This window comes from Gavialis gangeticus, unplaced genomic scaffold, assembly GCF_001723915.1.
Source record: "Gavialis gangeticus isolate Ggan-Ray unplaced genomic scaffold, GavGan_comp1, whole genome shotgun sequence".
NCBI lineage: Eukaryota > Metazoa > Chordata > Crocodylia > Gavialidae > Gavialis > Gavialis gangeticus.
The window spans coordinates 21,593,961-21,620,375 of NW_017729033.1; the positions used below are offsets into that span (position 1 = coordinate 21,593,961).

General features: G+C 41.2%; 1 protein-coding gene across 1 annotated transcript in view; it reads right to left on the reverse strand.

Moving 5' to 3' along the window:
• Positions 1-26,415, reverse strand: part of NOP14 (NOP14 nucleolar protein) — a 43,689-nt gene that overhangs the window by 9,799 nt on the left and 7,475 nt on the right. Inside the window, exons 2-14 of the mRNA XM_019526473.1 lie at positions 24,939-25,073; positions 23,207-23,348; positions 22,432-22,577; positions 21,065-21,202; positions 18,276-18,398; positions 15,810-15,941; positions 12,418-12,709; positions 11,020-11,150; positions 10,685-10,770; positions 8,870-9,005; positions 6,465-6,566; positions 1,868-2,021; positions 801-960 (exon numbers count right to left, since the gene is read on the reverse strand). Of these exons, the coding sequence (XP_019382018.1) occupies positions 801-960; positions 1,868-2,021; positions 6,465-6,566; positions 8,870-9,005; positions 10,685-10,770; positions 11,020-11,150; positions 12,418-12,709; positions 15,810-15,941; positions 18,276-18,398; positions 21,065-21,202; positions 22,432-22,577; positions 23,207-23,348; positions 24,939-25,073 (1,877 nt within the window). The remainder of the gene's footprint in view (positions 1-800; positions 961-1,867; positions 2,022-6,464; positions 6,567-8,869; positions 9,006-10,684; positions 10,771-11,019; positions 11,151-12,417; positions 12,710-15,809; positions 15,942-18,275; positions 18,399-21,064; positions 21,203-22,431; positions 22,578-23,206; positions 23,349-24,938; positions 25,074-26,415) is intronic.

Below are 26,415 nucleotides of genomic sequence, written 5' to 3' on the forward strand. Positions count from 1 at the left end.
GGTTGGTCTGACAGGACCTGCCGCTAATGAACCCGTGTAGGCACGCATTTGTATAAATGGCAAAATGCGTGTCAGCGTGTAGAAAATGGCAGCGGTGTGCTTTTGAACTAAAACACCTTCAATGTGTTTTAGTTCAAAAATATACTGCTGCCATTTTCTCAGCACTGTGGTGCATACATGTGTACAAATGCCCTAATTGCTTATCCCCTCACATTTTATGGCATCCTTCAAAAGATCTAGTGGCATTCTGGCTGAGAATCACTAATCTACCTCATGGCTTAGTTGTAAGAACATTCAGCTGAGAAGCAGGAGATGCAGCATGGCACTTTACCAGAAGAGAAACTGTGTTAGTTTGACCCGGCTCAGCTACTGAGTTGAATCAGTGATTAGCTAAAAGCACCAAAAAGCCCCACTAAAGTGCACAAGCTATACAGACACTGGCCAAGCTGGGTCAAACTAACATGGTTCATCCTCTGGGCATGTGCTGTGCTGTGTGGGGGCATACTGACCTGAAAGTAAAGCACCCCACCTCCAATCCGTAAGTGGCCAAGGCTATTAGGCTAAAAGGTGGGAGGACTCCCCTGACTCCTCTTCCTCCTCTAGTGTCAAACATCTCCTAGCCATGTTTTTTCCGAGTCTAAAAGTTCTGTTAGGCTTGTTCAGTAGGGAAGCACAGAATGAGCACAGCTACACCAAATCCAAACTGCGCATGTGTGTCAAAAATCGCAGTTTTACAGATACAAGTGCCACTTAGGATTTAGCCCTTTCTCTGTTTTCCGAAGCTCACTTCCCTGACATACCTGAAATGATTCATTTCTGTTTTGCTGCTTTCCTTTAATCTAGTCACAATACTCAGGGGCAGATTCTGCTTTTGCCAGGTCTCCATATCCTTCTTATCAGAGACCATGAGCAATTCTGAATTTTTCCCCAGCAGCTTGAAAGGGTGCACCAGAGTATAGCCTGAAAGCACAGATAAACAGTTACACACAGGTTAGATGTTTATGTTAAAACCATAGATTGTTTCATCATACATTGATTACTTGCATATTTTGGTTATTTGCATACTTTCTGTAAAGCAAAAACATTTGCCATCTACCTAATTAAGTTTCTCAAAAATTTGTATATCACAGCTTTTAGCATGTTTTAGTTTACCATATAAGCCAAAACTAGAAAAAGAAAGCCAAGGATGAGTTAACCAAGTAAGGCAAAGATTGAGCAGAGCCCAGTAAGAGACTTCTGCTCTCAGATTATTTACAAAGTGTTTCATAATTTGAAATGTGATAATCTAACAAATGATTATGTGCAGCGTATCAGTCCTAAAGCCCTCTGGTGCTTAACAGTAAACACGTTCATTACCCTCAGGCTGTTTTCCCAACTACACAGTAGTGCTAAGGTGGAAGTACTGTTTTGCTGTGGGACCTGGGAAGCAGTGTGGAAGAACATGCAGATGACTTGCATGATTCAGTAGCTCCATGGAGCTGCTCCATCCAGTCCATCAAGCTACTGAAAGTTGGGGACACGGCTATGGAGGTGTGTAGCCTGTTGCAGAATTTGTGGCCCCTGGACCCATTTAGAGATGGCCATCATGGCAGGAAGGTCAACAAAGGCTATGTGACAGCCTATGGTCACCCTGTGGCCACCTGGCCCCCATCCTGGCACCCACTGTAGCTGTTCGACCTGCAGATCCAGCCCAGGAGGAGCTTCGTGGTCTAGATCCAGCCTAGGGCTCGAGGTGAGTTTGATACCCTAATCTAGGCAATGATCTAGTCTTTTGTTTGGAACACAATGAACTTGAAACCAAAAATGTAATCAAACTGAAGCCTAAGAACAATTACACAGTCATAATTATCACTCTGAATAGGCTTACCCTGGGCTTGTTTTTTGGGTAGAGTAACATGAAGTATTCCAAGAAGAAAATTGATAAGTTCTGGTACAAATCTCTGAGAGAGAGACACATATTCCTGGAATAAACTGCACACAAACAGTCCTTTAACAACATCTTGTAGTGTTGTAACTTGGCACTATTAACAGAAAAGTTAGTTAAAAAAAAAAAAAGAAAAGAAACCGTCAAGCAAAGATAACCCCAACAATGAAAACTGTTTTATTACGTTGTACAAGTATTTAACCTCTAAGGACTATTTTTTGCAGTTCTGTTAAAAAATACATTTTTAAAGGCTATTTTACTAACATATCACTTCTCCCTAATAAAATCTGATCCCTTACAACACCTCACTGAAGAAAGAATATAGCTAGAGATGGAAGTTCCCAAATGAAGCTGATAACCTGTGCTGTAAAAGCAAGCTTTTTCACACCCAGTCAGACTTTTCACCACCCACCCAGAAGCACTTTTCCCCCACTCAGCCAGACCTAGGGTGCAGGTCTGGCTGAGTGTGGAAAGTGCAACAGAGGTAATGGATGACCACTGCAATAAAAGGGCAGAGTCCATTACTACCTTTTGTTGTGTTACTACTTTTCTTTTCAGGTGGCGCAACAAAGGGTATCAACATCTATTTGCTCGGCATTTGTGCTGCCCTAAAAAAATATTATGGCAGCACAAATGGGACTTCAGGCAATGTCTATTTCTACCCTATGTGACCCAACTTTGTTGGGCCAGCCATGTCATGCAGATGTCTGACTCCAGACTCTTAAATCAAGTTTTATTTGTCCAGCTCAGCCAAGGCATATGCTCAAAGACAGACAGAAAAAGCACTTCAGGGACACCTTCAAGGCCAATTTAAAAAAAATGCAACATCAACTTCAACTCATGGGAATCTATTGCTCAAGACCACCCCAAATGAAGGAAGAGTTTGCTGCAGGGATCTCAGTATTTTGAAACCTACAACAATGGGAGATAGAAAAGCGGGAGCAGCACAAACAGCATGTTGCAGACCAAATCAAAAATCCAGCGCCACCCACCCCGCACGGAAACCAGCACTGCCAGGTCTTAAATATGACATTATCATCAGGGAAGCTCCAGATTATCATATTTGCTGAAAAACTATTGTACAAGGAAAAAACATGCCAATAAGCATGCAAATGAACCATCATCTTGTTTACTTTATATTGCTCACTGTAAGCTGTCAGCAAGTGAGAGAGAACTGGATCAAAGTTGAAGCATTTCTTTACCTCCAGGCAAGTAATCAGAAGAAAGTGCTGACAGCAAACCCAAAAGTCAGTTAAGGCTCTCTGAGAGTGACTTGGGTTTTGTATATGCTGCATCAACTAGCAGCCTTTAAAGTCATCATATATTCTGAACCTGTTAACTATTATTGATCATATGTCATATAAGAATTTAAATTATTGTACAAATACGATAATTATTGTACACCTGTCAACACTGACAGAAACACACGTCTGAACTAGAGTAGAGTCTCTTGATCCTGGATAGGCCTCATCAGCCATCTTCGTGCACACAGATAAGACAATCATCCTCGACTGCAAGGGACTGCCAAAGAAGAAAGAAGATGCGACATCCAGTAGAAAAGATGTCAAAACTACACAGGCCACTAGAGGTCACTAAAGTACAAACATTTCTTCTTGCTTGTTTTGTTCTTGATCTATTCTTAAATTTGGTTCCTGCTCTTTGGACCACAAAGCTCAATACCCCTTCTGAGAAATTAACCAATCTGAAAAACTGAATTTCACAATGGTTCTGCATCATTGCTGACATCTGAGTAACTGAATCCAGAACTTTCAAATATGTAAATACTGTATTTACTTAAACACAAGACAAGATTTTTCCCCTCAATTGGCATGGGGAAAAAAAGCCCTGCATCTTAATTTTTTCAAACAAGGAAATCTCACTAAATACACTGGCTATCATTAAACTGCTGCCAAAAGCAGCATGTACTCAGCAATGGAAACTAACTATGATGTTGATTAAATGTAGCCGATACTGAGCATAACTATAATGCACATGGCCCTCATCAGGCAAACATACTAGGGGTTATGTTTTTTTTGTTTCAAGGGCCAAATTGGTTCCGAATTCTCACTCTGGGGCAACCATCTCTTGGCCCACAAGAGGCCTGGTGATCATGGTATCTCCCCTGTCAGGAGATCTGAGCCAAAAGACTGACAGAAACCTACTGCAAGGATAGGTTAGTGCACCCGTCTGAGTAAGACATATGGTAGTGTCCATCAAGCACAGTCCCCCTCAAGGCTGACTTTTTTTCAGGCAATGGTCAGCCACAAAACACATACATTTCAACTTCTTCTTTACTCCTACAGCTGAGCTGCACCTTTCTTTCCCATTTCCACTGGTTCCTGTTTCTTCACCAGCCTTAAATGCCTGGCAAACATCACCAAATGGGGCCCCAAACAGTTCACTCAGAATCCCTCTGTCACCCATTCTCAGCCTGGCACACATGATTACCTTGGCTCCACACTCCATGAGATGAATCCACGCCAGGTTGCCCTGCACCTCATCTGCATATACATTTTTGAAGCATCCGAGAAGTCGTGACAAGAATACCTGGTTCCAGTTATGAGGGGGGACTAATTAGCACCTGGATCCTTTGTGGGAGGGTATCTGGGGTATACACACATACTAAGCAGTGCCCAGCTGTGGGGTCACCATGACCTGGAAATGCTCTTGACCCAATGAACTACGTGGTACATCAAAAGCCTTTGACTTTGGACTAATATCACGCACAGCTTGTACTACAGGTAAGTACATGCCAAAGTGCTGCTCAAAAATGTGTTTATGAAGTACCTGTGCTAAAACTTGTGGCAGTTTGAAAAAAGTGGCATGCATCAATTCTGGGTGAGCTAAAATACATGGGTACTGTATGCAAAGTGCTACAGCCATGTTTAATTTCAAGGTCATTGTTTTAAAATGTACTCCTCACTTTCACGTGCTCAGGAAGAGCAGCATCTAACAGTAAGGAGAGGGGGAAGGGATTGCCAGGGGAAAATGTTAAGGGGATGCAGAAAGCAAGGGGCTACCTGACCTCCCCAATTTGTTTTCCCTGCTGAAACAATGGGAGGTTGAGAAACTCAAGGAAACCCTCTGATAACTAGATTCTATCCCTGGAAAATTAGAACAAATGTATGCATTTTCGATGTATAAAATGTAATTATTCTATACTGTCTTAAAATCATGGTCATCTTCTATTTAGCAGGTTGCGGGGAAGGGATGCATGTTAACTTCACTGCAAAACAAGACAGGTTCTAGCAGGACTAAATACATTTTTTAATACAAGCAAAAATGACTATTCTTAAAATAAAAGAACACTTAGCATGCAAGATCATTACTTTGAATCATTACACAGCATATCCACAAGTCTCATGCCTTTTAATGGGCGTCGAATTTCTGTACAGGACATTGGCAAGTCACTGGATGTGTTTTTCTGATGGTTAGGCTTACTGTAGCCCTACAAGCACCCTCATTCTTGCCCGCCACGTCTTGTTGGTATGATGAATATAGGGAGGCTGCTCTTGAGCTTTAGGTCTGGACACTGTCTAGCTAGATCCTATTAACTCTGTTGTTTCTAGACCCCTTGATGTCCCGCTTCACTGTGGATAGTTCCCGAGTCTCTCAGCCTTATGAGCTATACGCGTGGCTCCAAACACCCCTTTATCACACCCCAAGCCTTGCAGATGATACTGGCGTTGTTTTACCTAGGCCTCGTTATAATTCGGCCTCTTGTACTCTCTGGGCTCTTTGCAGCTGTCTCTGCACCCCTTGGTGCTGGGGTCTGTGTACCGCAAATGCCGCACTCTCTCTGGCGCCGGGGTCCCCACATTGTAGTGAGCCCCCAGTGAGGCCTCCTCCTTCCCCAAATAGCCTCACCTAAACCATCAGTGTTATCAGACAGCACACACACAACAGCCAACCATCACGAGTCCCTGGGCTGTAACATAACACAAAACTCATGTCATGCTCTGCCCCTTTAAAAGAGTAAAACTCCCTCTCTGAGTCTTGATGCCTAGTAGGCAAGAATACCTTATGGGTTCCTGGCGTCCCCTTTGTTCTAAGGAGAGCGCATCTGCCTGCTATCACATTTCTGGGCCCTTCCTTCCTGAAGGCTCCTTCCCCTTCGGCTGCTGGTAAGGAACCACCTGCCTGGTCCCAGCCCTAGGGTTATAAGGGCCTAGGGCCCTGCCTTCTCCTGCCAGCTGACCAGGGGCAGGTGCGGCCAATTCCCTCATTAACCAGTTGTCATGGCAACCTGCACCTGGGTTCTTATCTGGCTCTTTGCGTTCTCTCCCCAGGCAATCTCTAAGAGGAGCAGGCACCTTAGTGCCCTGCAACACTTACCTATGTACAAGACCTTCTTCCTCAGATCAAGTTTTTCTCCAAGTCAGCTGTTGATTTGAAGTGCTTTACTAGCCAAACCTATTTTTAGCTATCCTTTCAATAAAGTTAGAAATATATTTCTAAATCTCAAAAGTATTTTTAATTGTACTTAAAGAAGAGATGGAGAAATACAGTCTTATAGTGAAGTAAAACATTATGCACTTACCTTAGTAAGCAACTGACTCATATATAAAAATGCAGGTGTGACTACTGGGTGCCAGAAGTCAGAGGTTGGAAAGAGTATTGCAGTAATTTTCAAATAAATGAGCTGATAAAGAATAAAACAGATTAAGAAATTAAAATACAATACATAACTGTTTTAAGTACCTGAATAATAGGGTTGACATTAAAATGCAACTTATTTCCTCATCCATAAACCATGGATATAAAGCCTAGTTATTAAAACACACTCTGTACCTTCCACTGGGTAAGCCGAAGGTTTATTATATACCTATAAATATCTATATTGCTTTACTTTAATGGGAGCTCTCTGATGAGCAAACAGAATACCCTCAGATAAGAGTATCTTGGCACCATCTTGTAAGAACATGCTGGTGATCAAAAAAAGACAAAGCAATATTTAAAGTACCTGTGGCAAGTTGAAGAGACAGAATTTGTTGGGGAGTTAAGGGAAGAGATTGCCACCCAAAAATGCTGTGATCTTGAGGAGTCCATAAGAGATTTAGATCCATTAGGATCCTGGTGTAGAAGCTGGACATGCACATAGTCTTTTATTGCTTTCATATTTGTTTTTTCTATAAAGCTTATACTATAAATACATATTTTATTTCAAGGAAGCTATTTGGTTACTAGATGCCACTGACATTACTTATGTAAAGACTAGAAGTTAAAATTTTTTTTAAAAGTGATGCCCAAGCTATCTTGAAAAGTCTTTATTTCAGGAAATAAATAACATGAAAGATGTCGAATTTTAGCCAATTTTCGATTTTAAACTTCATTGCAGAACAACAAGGAAGTTTTTTTTACCTTCCTGCTTGCCATCTGACACCTCCAGGGAAGGAATTCTACCTGATCAACATGAAGAGCTACTCAACACAGATCACAAAGACATTCTCATGGACCCAGAGGGACAGCCTTCCATCTTCAGCTCCCTCTGTACAAAAATGAAATTTATTTCCTACCTATGGGGACTTTTTACCATCTTCTACCATCTAAATGTTTCCCACAGCCTGACAAAGGGACTTTGATCCCAAAAGCTTGCAGAAAAGGACAATTTTCTTGCCATTTTCCAGTTGGTCTAATAAAAGGTATTTATTTCAGGATATGTTTTAAAAATGACCTATCAAGTTTAAAGTATCTTATGCCCACCAATCATGTCCTCCCAACCCATCTCCAATATCCTACTTAATACTCTTCTACTACTGTTCTAAATCTGGTGAGAATTCTAACTCCACTAAGCCACTCCCTGTGAATCAAACCATTACAGCTTGTCCTTGAAGTGCTGAGTTAAATGCATCCTATCTTGAATTCCCAAATATCCAATTACCTACAGTTTGGGAGATTTACAAGAGCCAGTGTCATAGAACCATAGAAAATTAAGTTTAGAAGGGACCACAGGAGGTCATCTAGTCCCAACTCCCTGCTCAAAGCAGAATCATTTCCAACTAGATCATCCCAGCCAAGGCTTTGTCTAGCTGGGTCTTAAAAACTGCTTTGGGTAACCTGTTCTAATGCTGTACTACCCTCCTAGTGAGATAATTCTTTCTACTATCTAACCTAAACTTCCTTTGCAACATACAGGAATGTAAAGAAGACGACCGAATCATTTTATTTCAAAGTCAATAATTCAGTATCTATTTATCTATTTAGGCTAGATATCAGGAGGCGCTACTTCACTGTCAGGACAGCTAGGATCTGGAACCAACTTCCAAGATAAGTGGTGCTGGCTCCTACCCTGGGGGTCTTTAAGACAAGGCTAGACGAACACCTTGCTGCGGTCATTTGACCCCAGTACTCTTTCCTGCCATGGCAGGGGGTCAGACTCAATGATCTGCTCAGGTCCCTTCTGACCCTAGAAACTATGAAACTATCTATAGCACAAAGAATTACCTGTAATTAAATTTGCCATTTCTTTCAACAAGAAAGAAGTAACTGCTACACAGCGGAAACTACAGCTCTGAATAATTTTTATTTAAAGTTTCAACTGACATAAACAGTATTTTTACTTGAGCAAAGAGGGAAAAAAAAAAAAAAGACATCTTTGCTAACATCTCTTGCACCTAAAGCAAGACAAGATACAAATAATCCTGAACTCAGATCTCAGTAGGTAAAGTAAAGCAAGAAAGGTTAGACTCACTGTGAATTTAGATGCAAATAGGGTTTTTCTCATCACTTATTTAACACTTTTGATGCCATAACTCTACATACATGAAATGTTCTTGAATACAATCTGGGTTTCTTATACCTTGAATATCCTATCCAGAGTAGAAACCATGTGTAATTATTTTGAGTTTCTAGTTTTCCTGCAAAATGTAATGTTATGATGGCATGGTATTTCACGTGTGGGGGTGTAGGAGGTGGCAGACTTTCAAAACAGAATATATTAATTACCAAGTCTAACCCCGGAAATGCTGCACGGCCCTTGACTTCAATCATTTCTGCCATGTCATGTGCAGCGTCTCTAAGTACAAATTTCATACTGTTACTTGCAGCTTCAGGAAACATCTGACAAAGCTTGTACAACGGCCTATTAACAAGAAACACAAATCACTATCCAGTTACACTGCTTCTGCTAACAAAGAACTAGGACTTCTAAGGCAGCTAGGGAAATCTTATACACATTTAAAATATACTACTGTCCTTTAATCAAGTTAAGGTGGCATAACGGACAGATTTCTTTTTGAATTTCTTGACTCCTAATGTTACTTATTATGTCCAGATATACAAGTATATGGCACATGTCAAGCAAACCTCTACTCAGTTTTCTGCCATTTACATTACGCAAACTAGCCATTTCAAAGACAGTTTCATCATCTACTAAGAATCATCCCCACATAGTCTTTTAAGGTCATGTTTTTATAAGAGGAGGCTGGTTGAGAAACCTACACTTAGGTTGCCTGACATGGTCCTCTGATTTTTTTTTTCTTTCAGAAACTGTTTCAGACCCCCATCTACTATATTTTCAGCTAGCATCAAGAATTTTGCAGGGAGAAAGTTCTCAAGCTAGAGAACCGAAGATTTGTGATGTGGGGATTGTTCCAACTGCAGATAAGATTTGTTTTGACCTTTTTGTTAGAGAAAAAGGAATAAAAACATATAGAAAATGATGTATTGATCTGTTATTTAGTTTGCTAGGTCCAGATAAGACTGTGCAACCTTAATTCACACTTCTTGTATAGAACATGCCATTGCTCTTATGATCTAAGTTCCCTGCTTCATTTAGCATATAGCAGGGGTGAAAAACTGGTGGCAGGACAAGTGGCAGCTGCCATGGCCACCACTTGCCCTGCTGCCAAATTCCAAACCCTGTGTGGAGCAATTACAAATATGATAAATGCTTGAATTGGGAATCTAAATGGCTTTCTTTACTTTAAGTTTTTACAAGTAATAATATATTCCCGTATCTCTATTATCTCTGACAGACCATCTATTCTCAAATGCTGACTTTTTTAAAGGTGTTTAAGGCATGCAGCGAAGCAATGTTAACACACAATAAAACAAGTGGTACCAAGATCTGTCACTGTGGTTAAGACTATGGACATATGAGCAGAAGGGAAGCAGTACATTATGGCAGCTATGTACAAAGTAGCCAGCTATGGGTTTGAAAGCCTGAGAAATAAGCATACTCTGCAATGAGGAGAAGGTATTTGAAAACATGACAATTAGCTCCAATCTGAGCAGTGGTAAGCTTGCTACAGTGGGAGAGGGACTACATTGCTTTCAGTAATTCCATTACTGACATACAGCCATGGCTGCTGCCTGCTTGCTCCACTTGCCCCCACCCCACAGTCTCTGCCCTCTTCCCCACTGCCCTCAAGCCAGGTTAGGACAAGGGCAAACATGCTCCATGCCCCAGACCGCAGTGGTGACAGAGACTGCTGGAGCATGAGCTACAGCAAGGGTAAGGGGTAGGAAGTGGAAGAGGCAGGCAGGGGAGCAGAAGCTACAGGGGAACAAGGGACCCAAAGCTGCTGGAAGGGAGAGGGGGTGCAGGGAGTAGAGCGCAGCATGGGAGGGCAAGGCCCACTGTTTGCCCCCCAATGCTTGCCTCCACACCAGCTCCTCTACAGTCCCCCTGCAACTGATTTCCCCCCTGAATTTAAAACAACTCTTCAATAATTAGATTCTATACAAACATTTACATTCTCAACACACAGAATATAATGGGGGGAGGACGTCTTGGATTTGGGTGAATATGGTACTTACAGGACCAATCTGTCAATTGTTTTGAGCTCTGGGGGGTCCATAGTTGCTAACTCTCCAGTGTACTCCAAAAGGAAACCAAACAGTTTCTGCAAGAAGCACAACACATCATAACTACTATAGTTCATTTTCTCTGTGCATCTTTTTTTTTCTTTTAAACAGCACAGTAAGATAGGGAAAGAAATAGCAAATTAACAGTGATTTACATTCCCCTTATGTAAATTTTGAAGAAAAAACTTCACACGAACATGAAAACAAAACAGCATATTTCAGACTGCTTGAATATTTTGTAAATATTTTTTAAAATTCAAAGCTCATTTAAAGTCTTAAACACATACTTCTAACTTTGCTTTGTTTCCCACTGCCAGGCTTGGATGATTGCACTTTTGAATTCTCTCTAGTACAACAAGTTGTTGTGTTGTCGTTTTTCCAGTCAGTAACGATTTAAGCTTCTCATATGATTCTGGAACTATAAAAGCAATAGTCCTTCATACCAGGTTAGGCTTAATTATAAACTTGAAAACATTTAAACATATTAACAAACTACTGATATGAAAACAGCTATTCTTCAGAACAAAACTACACTGAAAATATAGCTTTATGTTAGCATCTTTTAAACATGCATAAAATCATATAAATGCTTACTTATACTGTTTGAGAAGCAGAGGGCAATGACATAACTAAGGTTTACTGTAATGTGCACACATACACACATAAAGGACAGGAGTCAAAGTTAAGTATGCATTTACATACAAATCTATGTTTTTTGGTTTCTGCATTTACAGTATCATTAACTGTGAATCTGAATCCAATTTATTAAGGTTTTTTGGTATGAAACACCAAGCTACTAAAAGAAAAGAACACAGATGTGCCAGTTTTATGGGGAAGTCATTATGTACATGTGTAAATTAATGTTTGTGAAAAGCCTTAAGTCATTGCACTTCCTGATTTAAAAAAAAGTTTTAGTTAAGCAAATGCTGAATCCAATTTAAATTGCATTACTCAATATCTGCTATTACTTCAGATTCCTTCAAATGGAAGTTGCAAGCAGCCTTACAAATCACAGAAAAGGATGTCTAATTTCAACACAGTTCCTTCAAACCCTGTAGTTCAGAATTTCTTACTAGTACACTTGTTTAGTGAACTATTTTAGCTAAGAACAATGATCAGCCTGCAGAGTATACAAAATATTTTTCCTGAAGAGACTATTCTAGAGATGCTATACCACAAGTGTTTGACCTGAAGGACTACATGGTAAGAATAAGCAGCACATTGCTGCTTCTCTGGCAAGCAAACTTTATTTCAAATATGAAAGATGATCTGCTCTTAATTCATAATACATGCAAGAGAATCGACAAAGATGGCATTGTAAAAGGCCTTTTATGAATGGGATGTGCTGACAGCACTGGTCACAATTCTTCATGGGTTTTCATCATGACTTTGTCTTTCACTTCGAGGGCTGAGAGGGGGAGTGGAAACAGCAGGTTCTGCTCTAAGACAATTTTCTCAAGTTGCTCAGAAATATTGTTGCTGAGAATGAATAGTTGTTAATAGCTCCACTGGGCTACTTCTGGTACTCCTAAGCCTAAAGGGCTATTATGAGATGGAACCTCAAGGAGGAGTAGATAGTCTTAGAACTTCCTAATTAAAGAGAGAAAAACCTCTACTGTAAATCAGTTTAAGCCAACTGGAATATCCACTAATTTCAATATGCTTTGGATCAGTACTTTACTTACCAGAAAATGTATAGGGCAGCTCAACTCTGCCAGCTTCTATCTCAGCTTTTTGTCCTTCTTCACTCTGCAAGTTCTTTTCATTTCCTTGGTGTTTCTTCTCCCTTTCATTTGAAATGGCCTCTTCCTCACTCTCAAGGCCAGATTCAAGGTCAGAGTGACTGTCTACAGCATCCTCGTCCTCATCTTTACTATCAGGTTCTTCCTCACTTTTATCTTCTTCACTCTCATTGTCACGGTCTTCTTCATGCTTACTGTCATCTTCCTCATCGTTTCCAATATCCAGCTTCCCATCCTATTATTAGAGAAAAAGAAACCATAAAATAGTTTACAGTATACTCTCAGATGAAAAAAATTTAAATTAAAATTATATCCTAAACTATGTTCCAGGTAAGACATCACATTATTAATCTCGTCATCTCAGAATCTGCTTGAGATGAACTGACTCTCACTTAAGATTCTGGGGAATGAGGCAGACGACACGATAGCAGACAAGAGCTTGGATAGGTTCAATATATAAAATGGTTTGTCAGCTGTGGGGAGCCTAGAGCAATGATTCTCAACCAGGGTGCTGCAACACCCTGAGGTGCCTTGAGATCCTTTCAAGGGTGCCACTGAATGCCAACCAATGTTAGCACTGTTAAGTGTGCAAACAGGATCCACAAATAAACCCAGAGATTTCATATAGGAATCCATAGGGTTAAAAACATTCTGCCCTGTTGTGGTCTGAGTTCTTTAGAACAGAAGAATAGCTCTATTCTTTTTCCATAATCAAAAAACAAGGAAAAACTATGAGCAAGCATTTTCTAGTGGGTGCCTTGAGTCTAACAAAGAGTGCCTTGGGTCTAGAAAGGTTGAGAACCCTAGTCTATAGGAACAAAGGAAAAGCTGTCAACAACAGAAGGAAGCCAAGGATGGAATGGAAAATGCTGCAAGACAGCTGTGAAAATACACAAAATGCAGTGCTCTGGTTGGAAAAGTCAAAAGGTGGACAGGACAAAAAGTGCAACTGTCAAGCTGCACCACAAATGAGAGGCTACAAGTCTGTTTAAAAAGTGACTTTCCTGAGATTTCTGTATGAAAAGGACAGGCAGGATGCAGAGCAAGAATGGGCTGTATCTGGGCTGCCAATTGATCCTATCCAGCCTGCTGTCTGCTGCCAGGAGCCTGAGGAAGGAGGGCTGCACCCTGCCCTGCTCCGCTCTGCCAGAGCTGGGGCCAGGTTGGGCAGCACACAGACTCCTCCACCCCTCCCACCTGGCTTCCTGTTGGCACTGCAGCTGTGTAGCCTTGGCACCACAGTGCAACCAGCAGCTAGGCCCACACAGCATGGGATGTGATGCAATGCTCTAGGTAACCATCCTGCACACCTGCCACGATGAGCTGCTGCCACTGCGGCACCACTAGGAGGTGAGTCCGTGCTAGCCACAGGGCAGGCCTGTGTATAATTTATATTTCAGGGGACTTTTGGGGTTTTTTTTTTTCTTTTGAGAAAAGGAACTTGTTGTCATGCAGAGGTACTCAACCTCTGACCCACAGCACCACATCATCTGGTCTTGGGAAATTTGGTGGTGCGGGAGGGGTGGCTCCAGGTGCTCATAGAGTTATAGATTCTAGGGTCGGAAGGAACCTCAGTGGGCCATTCAGTCTGACCCCCTGCCCCTGGCAGGCAAGAAAAGGGTCACCAAACCTGGGCTTATGTGAACCCAGCCAGGTGCCTGTCCAGTCTCCTCTTGAAGACCCCCAAGGATGGGGTGAGCACCACCTCCCTTGGAAGCCCATTCCAGATCCTGGCAACCCTGACTGTGGAGACAATTTTTCTAATGTCCAGTCTAAACCTTCTCTCTAGTAGTTTATGGCCATTGTTCCTTAATGTTCCAGGGGGTGCCCTGGTAAACAGATTATCACCTACTTCATGTTGCTCTCCCCTTATGAATTTGTATGCTGCCACAAGGTCCTCCCTCCTCAGCCTTCTTTTGGAGAGTTTGAAAAGGTTAAGGTCCCTTAGCCTTTCCTCACAGGGCCTTCCCTGCAGGCCTCTAATCAGATGAGTGGCTTGTTTTTGGACCCTCTCCAGGTTGTCTGCATCCCGCTTGAACTGTGGCATCAAATCATCCCTGACTTCCCTGGTGTGGTGCAGCAGCAGTGGTTCATCGCAGTGGGAGGGCAGGTGGGACAGGTGTTCAGTGTGCTGCATTGCATTCTGTCCTATGCAGGCCCAGCTACTTCAGTGCCAGCACTACACAGCCACACTGCCAACAGGAAGCTGGGTGAAGGAATGGTTGCAGGAGGATGAAGAAGTCTACAGGCTGTGCAGTCTGGCCTGGCCTGTGGCAGAACAGAGCAGCACAGGGGTCAGCCCTCCCTCCTCAGGCTCTCAGTAGTGGCTGGAGGGATGAATAGGATCAACTGGCATCTCCCCCACTTCTCCCACTCAGCCCTCAACAGCTCAACAAAACTTACTGTAATTGCCCACCCGATCTAGAATTTATTAGGAGCCTTGTTCCAAGATGTCAGAAGCCACTGGAATTGGATCTAAGAGCTGCAACTGGGCCAATTCTGCCCAGAATTACATCTTTTTCAATTCTGCTGTTCTCAGTGGGACTGCAGTATGTATAAAAGAAAGTAGAACTATTTTGGGACCAGAGCTTTTCTTCTTTTTACTTCTGTTAGCCTGTACAGACAATATGGACCTGGAAGAGGGAATTTATTTATAATATGTCCCACACATTATCAACTAGATAAATTAAATTCCAGAATTTCTATTTTCAGTAATAATATGTAAAAGCATTTGCACGTGAGAGGTAGAATTGTCAGCAGAAGCAGTCATAATTTCTTGTTAATTGAGCATAACAGATATAGAGTAACTGAAAGAAACATAGAGCCCACTCTGGTCTTCTTACAGGGTCATGTTTTGGAGAGTAGCCAAATCAATGCATTTAAACCCGGATGATTCTTCCATTTGACAGAGAAAAAAATTCTCATGTGAGGGCCGAGCTTCCTACTGCAGCTGGGCACAATTCAAAGGGCAGGGTGCATTTAAGGTTATTTTAGGTCACTATTTTCTTTTTTCAGTCAGGGCCTTCTGTGTGCAAGGTAAGCACACAGTAAGTCACATTGGCTGCACAGAGGGGGATAATTAGAATAAACTCTGAAGAGCTTATAACAGCAACTGGCATAGTTTTTCAAGATGGCCCTCTTTCTGCTGGTTCTATGATCATCTACCCTCAAGCAGGGGAGAATGTGATTATTCTCTTAATATGGAGATTGTATGTCCAGGTAGAAAGTGCGACAAGCAGACTAAAATTAACAGAAAAGACTACTGTACCACTTGACATTCTTTTCTCTTAATTTCAGCCACTCTGAAAGTCACTATAAAACAAATGAACTTTTACTTTATAACACAGTAAACGTCTGTCATCTTTATCTAGGATGAAACCATCAGCTAGATCATCAGCTGATATATGCTTGGGTTTCTTTTTGTTCTCACGTTCTTCTTTTCCATGCATTCGACGCAGTCTGTCTGCCTGCAATTTAAAATAAATTTTCAACATGAACACAAGTTATATAAAGTCCAATAATTCTGCATCAAGACAGAACATCATGTCAATACAATAGGTAAAAAAAAAAACAAAAAAAAAAACGAAGTTATTAACTGGCATTATCCCTCTTGATAAAAACAATCATCAAGTCAAGACACAGGACAACACATTAGCTTAAAGTCTGAGAACCCTTGTTTCAATAGGTAAGACTAGTCAACTCTTCTAAACCTAATTTGGAAGACTTACTAGAAGTCCTGTGCAACTCTGATGATTAAATATTTATTCATATGGGGAAGAAGGGGAATCCCACATAGATATATTTTGATAAATACAGTTTACCAAAAAGTTAAAGATTCTTTGGAGTTATGATTTTAAAATATGCATCTGTTTCAAAATCATAATAAATATGGAAAATATAAACCAGATCTATATAGAATTAGGAATATTACATTTTACAGATCTTTAAATCAACTTAACAGACCATTATTACTGGGTTTTGTTTTGTTTTGTTTTAATTAATAAGCACCTAGCTAGATTAGAAACTGGTGAGCTACGAGGTATGGAGAAAGTCCCCACAGTTCTACTAGAGCAGGTGTGCTCAACCTCCAGCATGCAGGCCAAATGTTGCCCACAAAGCCATAGGTATTTGGCCCTCAAGGCTCCCCATGGAATGGGAAACTTGGCAACAGGGGAACAGTGGCAGTAAGTATGGCTGCTGTCTCCCGCTGCCAAATTCCCAAATCCTGAGTCCCACACAGTCAAGTCACACTCCTTCCCCCCATCCCCACAGCTGGATGGGGCTCAGCCATGCCCTCTTTCCCCAGTGGAGCCAGGCTGGGGCCAACACAAGCCCCCTTCCCTCCATGGGACTGGGTTACACCTACTTCCCTCTCATTGGGCTGCATCATGCCCTCTCCTCCCCTATGGGGTTGAACAACACTCCCTCCTCCCACAGGGCTGGGTTGGGGCTAGACAATGCCCCTTCACCCCACAGATCAGGGTCACATCCCCTTCCTCTCCGCTGTGGAACTAGGTTGCAGCTGGGATGACCCCTGCCCCACTCTATGTTGCTGGATCAGGACCATCAGCTAGATCTAGCCCATGGATGACTTGGCACTGCCCATCCAGCCCACCGGTCACAAAGATTTGAGCACCACTGTACTAGAGTTATGTCTACTGAAGGCAAGCCAGTATTGGCAGAGCTACACAACCTAGCTCTACATGCACTAGCTCTCAAATTGCAAGCAGCATAGCTGTGTTTGCTAGCACTACACCAACACAGCTATATCACTATATATAACCTGTTCAGCCTCCATAAGAGAAGGCTGAGGGGGGATCTAGTGGCCTGTTACAAACTAGTCAGAGGGGACCAGCAGGCACTGGGGGAGTCCCTGTTTCCCCGAGCACTACCAGGAGTGACTAGAAGTAACGGTCACAAGCTGGCAGAGGGTAAATTCAGATTAGACATCAGGAGGCGCTACTTCACTGTCAGGGTGGCTAGGATCTGGAAACAACTTCCAAGCGAAGTGGTGTTAGCTCCTACCCTGGAGGTCTTTAAGACAAGGTTTGACAATCACCTTGCTGGGGTCGTTTAACTCCAGTACTCTTTCCTGCCATGGCAGGGGGTCGGACTTGGTGATCTGCTCAGGTCCCTTCTGACCCTACTAACTATGAAACTTTGGGTTTGGGAGCCATCACATGCAGGGCTAGCTCCAATTTCACTGCATAAGGCGGCCTACAATGATGTACATGTACCCTAAAGGCTGCTGTGCCTGGCAATTTAATTTGCCAATATGTGAAAAATCACTTTACAAGATGAGCCTTAAGCCCCACTAAGATCTACTCATTCTACACCAATGCACGAGACACTAGGTTCCACATTATGCAGGGAACACAATGCTTCCTTGGCAAAATTGGCTTCACTGTAGAGCACAATGCTCCTAGTAACAGACCCTCTGCAGCCCAGGAGGCAAGAGGCGCATGATGTTAATTCACCTTTGGTATTGCAAAATAGGATCGTGTAATAAAGTTTAAGAACATCTTAGATCTGAATACATCATGCAATGACAGCTACAACGATGCTTGTTTTCAGCTGGACAAAGCATTGGTTGTACTATTATGTAATCTTGCATGTCAAGTGTTCAGCCCAAGCCATTTTTCTTTTAAATGATCAGATTACCTTTGAAGCACAACAGATTTTTTTGTTTTTTACTATTCTTAGTACAGCAGCTTTCGATTTGAGGCAAGCAAAGGGAATAAAAAAGGTACTGGGTCGCTGTCTGTAGGAGTGCTATACCACAGCTGAAAATGCTACAGTACCTCAAGTTTCTCGAGTCGTTCTTGCTCCTCTTTCGCTAGTTCATCCTCTGTCTTCATCCTGTCTGAGGGTTGTGCCTTCATCTCAAACCCAAGCTCTCGAACAATCATATCATATTCATCAGGCTAAAGAGAAGAGCGCATCATGTCATGATTAACAAACATGACACCTTTATGTCTTGCTTCCAGCTGAGAAAGCTTGATGGACAAGGAATAGAATAAAAGGCAGAATTGACACAGAACAACAAAGGCATTTCTAGATGGTTTCACTGTTAAAAAATAATCCTATACACATTTGTTAAATTGAAATCTTAACAAAATATTATCCTCTTTAAAAAAATCAGGTAACAAAACTATTAATACTTAGCAGTTACATAGAACTTTGGATCTTCAATGCACTGTGCGACATCTGGTTATTTACGAAGACATTACCTTCATCTTAAAGACTGGAAAAATGAGCTACTGAGAGGACAAGCAATGCGTCCAAAGCTACACTGCAAAACAAATGCGACACCTGAGGTTGAAATCTGAAATGTTCTTAGATCGTCATCGCATGCTTAATCCACCAGAAACAGCGGTGCTTGGCTTCTGGCCGCATCGGCCATGAGTGGCATAGGGATAACCTGTGGGCCAGACAGCGCCTTGAGCCCTGGCACTGCCCTGGGCTGCCTCCACCTGGCCCAGCAAGTTGGGATTGGGTGGCCAATCCAGTACACGAGGCCAGAGGCTCCTGAAGAGTGGGGAAATTTGGCAGCAGGGGGCGATGCCACCCCTCACACACCACCAAATTTCCCAACCCATGAGGAGCCCCACAGACCCGATGATATGGTGCTGTGGGCCAGGGGTTGAGCACCTCTGCATGAAAACAAGCTGCTTCTCTCAGAAAAATTATATACAGTCCCCTGAAATATAAAGTTGGGGAATTTTCCTTTTACACAACTCCCCCCCCCCAACATATTATTAATTCTCTCCCAAATTACACTTGATTGCAAATGAAAAGCACAAATTCTCACTTCCTATTTATTCCAGAATTGTTTTGTGGAAAGGAAGCTGTTCATTTGTGAATGTGTCCCTGTACTGTTTTGCTAAAGCCTCATACCCTTTCTTAGCAAAATACAACAAAGTGCTTATACCAAGGTATCCTATTAACACACTGCAGTGCATTAATTGGTAAATTACACAGTGTCTTAACTGAAATTAAAACACTTTTCAGAATAAACAAGACTAACATGCAACTGCATTATCTTGCTTTGTCTTTTAAGCCAACTTTCTTAATTCACTAATCTGGAAATTGTACTTCCTAGTTGTGCAAAGAAACCTTGCAAATAAGGAAAAATGGAAAACAAATTCAACACATTATAATAACCATTTCTAAAAACAGGATCAAAATAAAAACCCCATTAAAAAAAATTAAATCAGATTTTTTTAATTTAATAGTATTTTTTATTTTTTTGCTAAGATGCTTTTTAAAAAAACAAACATATAAAGATAGTTTTAATTTAAGATATGTTAAAGCTCAAATATACCATTATGAAATAGGGAGCATAACCCTTCATTATATGCTATTTGAGACAATAACTTCATGAAACCTTTTTATACATTTTATAAATAGGTCACAACGGGCCATAGACTATATTATGGGCCCAATCTTATGGGTTCCTAAAGGCTCCTCTATAGATTAGTAAAGATTAAAGAAAACCACTCTACCATCGGGACTCAGTGCTCAGTCTAGAAGATCCCATTAAGCACCTCTGTGATGCTTAGTTTCAGTTCTCAAACTGTGGTTTTGTGCCTCCAGAGATCATAAGCAAACAAAGTTCTTTGGGTAGATGTGATATCTTTTATTAGACCAACTGAATAGTTGGAAAAATTGTTCTCTGCAAGCTTCCGAGTTAACATCCTTGTTAACAGCAGTATATAGAGATAAGAGATACCAGACCTGATTACCCACCCATTAGCCCTACTGTTCTCTGCAAGTTTGTGCAGAGTCAAGCACTTACCTTTCTCTAAAAGTGCAAAGTTTCAAGAAGTTAAATGAATAAAGGGTATCCAACAACAAGAATGCATTTTTTGTAAAAAACAATGATTAAATTGAGGTTCCCTGACCAGTGATTTGAATCAAATCCATCCAGCCTAAAAATGATCAATCATTCATGGTATAACATGTCTGTTAATGGGTAGATAACAGAGCTTGTAGGTTCACACAGCAAATCTACTCAAAAATCAAGAGTATTTTCATTTATTTATGTAAAAATAGATCATGAAGCCTCATAGGCTAGTTGAAGCAGTAATGAAGTTATTGCCATTGAAAGTTACTGCTAAATTAGAGAAACTTTATCTAAAAAACAGTTCATAGGCACATGGAGCCTCAGACAACAATCTCATGAAACATGCTAACTCTTCAGGAAAATACTTTGGTGTCAGATGATAATTGAAAACACTGTTGACAATTCTGTATTATACTGAATCTCTTGCAAATTCACTAGTTAAAGAAAAAGGATAAGGGTAAACACATATCCTTTTGACTCATGAATCCTTTTATTCCTCCATAACAACATCTGCTTAAAATCATTCCAACCTCAGGATTGTAAAATGGAACTCTATAAAAAGTTATAGCATTCTTCCAATTTAACTAAAGAGGCGGCATTTTATTTTTAAAATTTTGCTAAAAATGGTTATATGCAAATTATCACTAATTGTTAATTAACTATCAATTTTCCCTCTTTCCCTCAATCACTACTTTGGATCAGTAATACATTCAAATCCACAAAGACTGCTAACACAACTATTACCTTGGGTTTCTCCTCTTCTTTATCTTTCCTCTCTGACTTGGGGGTTTTGTGGGAGAGAAGGGTTTGGATTTCCTTCCAGTCACTGTCAAGCTTTTCTGTGAGTTCTAAGGCATTTTCTCTCTGAGTTTGTCTCTCTCTCTAGAAACATAATGAGTTAAATTGGCAATTACATGACCAAACAAGAAAAAATTATCTGCAGCACAAAAAGCAAAGATGATTTACATGGAGACTACACAGTTACATAATTCTATCAACCCCTGTTTGGCAATTTTAACCTTCCTTGGTGAAGCAAGCAGTGCAAAACTGAAAGGCAATATGTAAGAAGAACATGGCATCCAAGTTGGCCAGGCTAAGCGTATAGGCAGATCCATGATTTTTAAAAGAGGGTGCAGAAAGATTGACCAGCACTGCATGCCTCCTCCCAGCCTCCCCCCTCACCAAGGAAGGAAGACCACACCCTGTGAGCAGCAGCCACACTTGAAAGTTAAGTCCCTCAGGCAGATAAGGATCTCCCACCTGAACCCTGCTTTCAATAACCCTTCTTATTCTTCATGCTCAGCAGCACCTCCCCTAGCTCTGTTTGTCCTCTCTACCTATACTCTGGGCAAAGGAAAGGGAAACTTGTCTACTCCCACCACTGTCCCAGCTCCTCCTGCCGTCAGATTTGGTTGTGTGGCGGAAGGGATAGGGAGGGGGAATCTTCCTGTTGCTGCTGTCCCCAACTCCCTATGCAGCTGCTCCCCACAGCCCTAGCTGGAGCAGGGCAACAATGGCTCTGGAGCCCCTCAGGTCTGTTGAGCACGGCAGGCATAGTGGCAACAGCATGTAGGGAAAGGTATGAATGGGAGGGAAGGGGAAGGGACATGTTGCTGAACATGGAGGGGAAGGAAGGGAGTGCCAAGAGGGGTAGATTCTAACCTGCTTCAGGGACTTAACCCCCCTCCCCAACTGCCATTCCTATAGCATGGTCTGAAAGAGATACAACCCACCCACACCACTGTACCCTCTCTGGATTCACCCCAGCTAAGGGCTGGGTGATGCAAACGTTTTGGAAAATTGCATTTTTCTCACAAGTTACCCAAGTCCATTGTGCCATTATTCATGGATCTTTAACCTCTATGTTTAAAAAATCATTAACTGTCACTTACCTTGTTATTCCTGTTTCTGAGCAGGAAAAGCATGGAGATTTCCATGACCTAAACCTCACAAAGGTTATGACATTTTCCATCTCTTGGGTTCACATTCACAGTGAACCTATTCAAATCACTAGTGTTTTTCTTCTTATGTAAATAGGTCAAGAAATTTAATAGGCCAGAGAAAAACTATCCTCAATTGACATGTTTTGTTCAAAGAATATACATACTCACCTTTTCTTGTTTGGATTTGGCAATGAGCTCTTCAATGAGCTCCTTGCGAGATTTAGGTTTTTCTTCATCTTCATCTTGCTGCCTACTAACTGTTTTCTTACGAAGGAGACCTCCACCACCTCCAAAGTGAGCAGCAGTTAACTCAGCTGGGGAAAAGGAAGGATGAATTTATGTTTATCATTAAGCTGCTGAGGCAGCATCTCCTATTAAGGCACAGGAATGAACAACTCTTTTGAAAAAAGACTAATTTCCACCCTATTGTGAAAAGAAAGCAATATGTTGCTATCTCAAAGTATTTTGCAAAAATTAATTCTTGTTTTCTATTTCTAGCCAGCCCTACTTAGGATGACATGATTGCCTCAACAATGGCTTTTGTCCCTGGCCTAACTCTCATGTTAGAAACAATGTAGGCAACTTGATTGGTTTATTTAAGAAGTTGCTAAAAAAACTAAGACGCTAAATAAACTTAAAGCTTGTTTAAAGACTAACAGTGTGTGCGCGCGCGTGCGCGTACGTGCACACATGCGTGTGTGTAAAAAGGTTAGTCCTATATAATAAATATTTAATTAGAATGGTTTAAACCTTATAACATAATACTAGTACAAGTCGTTTTGCTCATTTTGGATCAAACTTTTAGGTGGCTGATTTCAAAATTTCACGTTTACCTTGTATCCTTTTCACAGTTAAAAAGGGGATGCACAACAATACATATAGCCATGTTAGTAGTGAGAACTGTTAAATAAAATAGAAAATAATATCACCTTAACTTACTTACCTGACAGTGCACCTCCTTCTTCAGTATCACTGTCACTATCCACTATGTCATTAAGTTTTTCGATATCTGCCAAAGATTGGCCATAATGGGTCAATTCTTCATCTTCGTTGAGGTTATAGATATTTTTCTTTCCAAAGTTTTGCTATAAAAAAACAAACCAATATAAGCCACCCACTTTAAATAAAGGAACATTTTTCAGTTTTACACCAGATAAGTTAATGATGTCCTTACTTTAAAAAAAAAAAAAAAGACCTGTATTTTCTGTTTCATTCTAGTTTAGAAGTATCAAACTCATCCTACCCCATGAGGCAAGCCTGTAAGCCAGATGAGTGGATCTGGAGCAAAAAGCTGCATCACCTGGCCCATGGGACATAAATTTGACACTCCCTGTCTAGTCTAACAGCATACACAAGCCTATACTGTCTTAGCTACACTGAAGTTGGAGGAAGCAAGTTAGATTCTCTTAAAACCAAATTTTTAAACACACTTTTATTTTAAAAAGACAGGTAAAAAAAAACAGAAGCAGGGTGGGGTATTCAGTATCTTATTTAAACCTGCAACATTTGGATTTCTTATAAATTAAATTACTGCAATAACTTAAATTTGTTCTAGAATGAACTTATGTCAATTATCAGCTTTACATGTTATTGGGCTGCTCAGTTTGAACATGGTGAAGGAGTAAATGGTATTCCACAGCCATCCCACTAGTCAGTGACAAGAAGCTTCACGAGCAAGCTTAGAAAACGGCTTTTCTCCAGCTGTCAAGGGGAATTTAAAATTGTATTTTAATAACTAAAAGATTTACCTTTTGTGGCTATGGAGTTGGTTTTGTCTAGTTTAAACCCCTAAATCCTCGCTATTTTTATAGTGTTGAAATAAATATGATTTTAAATATTTATTTTGTACAGCATTAGTCAAAAGTGTACTGCTCAACTGAAAACTGGGTTTTTCATTTTCTTGCATTACAGGATACTTAGCAGAATTTGCAGATTTGTTGGAACCTGACAATGCTGTACCACAAGTGATTCTGCTATGGCCTTGAACTTGCAACCTCTGGGCTGTGAACCATGCACCTTCACACCCACACCAGCCCATAACTGCATTTTTGATAAAACAGAATACTTCATAAAAAGTTTTTGCTCACAGGTTCTCTCTTTTTCCCATAAAAACTCCAACTACCCAAAACCAGAACCTTCAATCAAAGCTCATCAAGAAACTGAATGTTTCCAAGAGGAAAGGTTTAAAGCAGTGATTCTCAACCAGGGTTTGGGGCACCCTGAGGTACTGCCATACCCTTTGAAGGGTGCGCTGCAGCGTGAGGAGATAAGCAGATAAGGCTCAGGCTTGTTTGTGCCTGGCCAATCCCCTGTCAGACCCTCTACATAAAGGGGTAAGCACTGTAATAGGTACATTACTTTTTAAAATTGGGTGTTACTCAATTCAAAAAATTCTTAAGGGGTGCCAAGACCAATAAGGGGTTCTTTGAGTTCCAAAGGTCAAGAACCATTGGTCTGAAGGCTCTAATTTTGGAATTAATTTAGACTATGCTAAAGACTGCCTGGAGCTCAGGCACAGGAAGTATGGAAGCACACGAGGAAAGTGAAATATGAGTTCCACACCGGTGATAGTTTCTGAGGTCCCAGCAAAAAATAAATTTGCATGAATTTTTATTTAGCAAATAAAATACCTTACAGGAATTTTTAAAATAATATTTTTCATTCATATATTCTACCTGTCGTTCCAAAGCAAACCTCTTCATCATCTTCTCTTCTGGGCTTATTTTGGAATTATACTCAGCAAAACGCTTATCTTTAAATACATTAGACTTTTCCCTTTCTTTGTATTCTTTTAGCAAAGTCTGTGTGCGCTAAAAAGAAAAAGGAAAAGAGAGATCAAATTAAAATCTTAACAAGGAGCATATATCTAAAACCAAGGTTTCTATAAATACCATATTTACTCCCATACCATACACCTTCCCCACAACCAGCCTTTCAAAAATAGGTGTGTGGCTTAAACTGGGAAACTATTTTTTCTTTGCTGCCATAGAAGCAGAGTAGAACAGAGCAGACACTGTGACTCATGGCTACCAAGATGGCTGTTACTTCATCCTGGAACTGCAAAAGGAGGGGCAGAATCCAGTGTTAAAACTCTCACAACCACTGGTGAGGCTGTAACTTTTGGCTGAAGAGTCAATGAGCTGGGTGAGGATGGATAAGCTGCTGCATACAATTTGTAGAACCTTGACCAGACTTCTGGTATGGAAGCAATGCTTTATTACTTACAGTAGAGGTGTCAAACTCACCTTGTGCCCTGGCCAGATCTGAACGATGGTGCTGCTTGGGGGCCAGATCCAACCGCACGTGGCATCAGCAGCAACAGCTCTGACACCAACATGTGGCGCACAGCATAACTCCAGCTCCCACCACATTGCCTAGGCTGGAGCTGCCACCACTGCAGTATAACCTGTGCTAGGACAGCAGCTCTAGCTCTGATGTGGTGCATACAGGAGCTCCAGCATAGACAAGCAGTAGCAGCACTGATGGTAAAAGAGGCAGGATTGTGGCAGCAGTGACATATGAAGCAACTGGAAGGCAACTGGGGCTATATCATCCCTCACTTGCCATCCTGCTACTGATCATGATGTCTACTGGGCCCCTGGATTCAGTGGCAGGCCATTTCCCACGGCCACCCCCCGCAACTTCTGGTGGTTCATTGGTACTGGTGAGCTGGATAAAGGAGCTCCATGGGATGAATCCAGCCCATAGGCCATATATGTTTGACCCCTCTGATTTACAGGAAGTGATATAGAGAATTATTTACAGTAAGTAAAGTAATAACAATCCTGTTACTGCCCTTGCCAGGTTCTAAGGCAGGGATGGGCAATTATGTCAGCTGCAGAACCACTTAACAAGTTATGGTGACCTGTCAAGGGCTGCACACACAAAATCTTAAGAAGATATTATTTTAACAAATTATAGATAAAAAGCAAATCATATACTAAAAATCAAAATCTACTATAACATTTAAATTTTATTTCAAAAGATGACTTTTGTCATGATTTATCTTTTTGAGTAACATATATAGGTGATTGCATAATATCTCCAAATAAAGCCTTACTCTTGTACATTGTGTATGGGAGGGTGTGTGGAGGGTGAGTGTATGCGGTGTGTGTGGGGGTGGCTGTAGATGAATTTAGAGGCGCTGCCCGT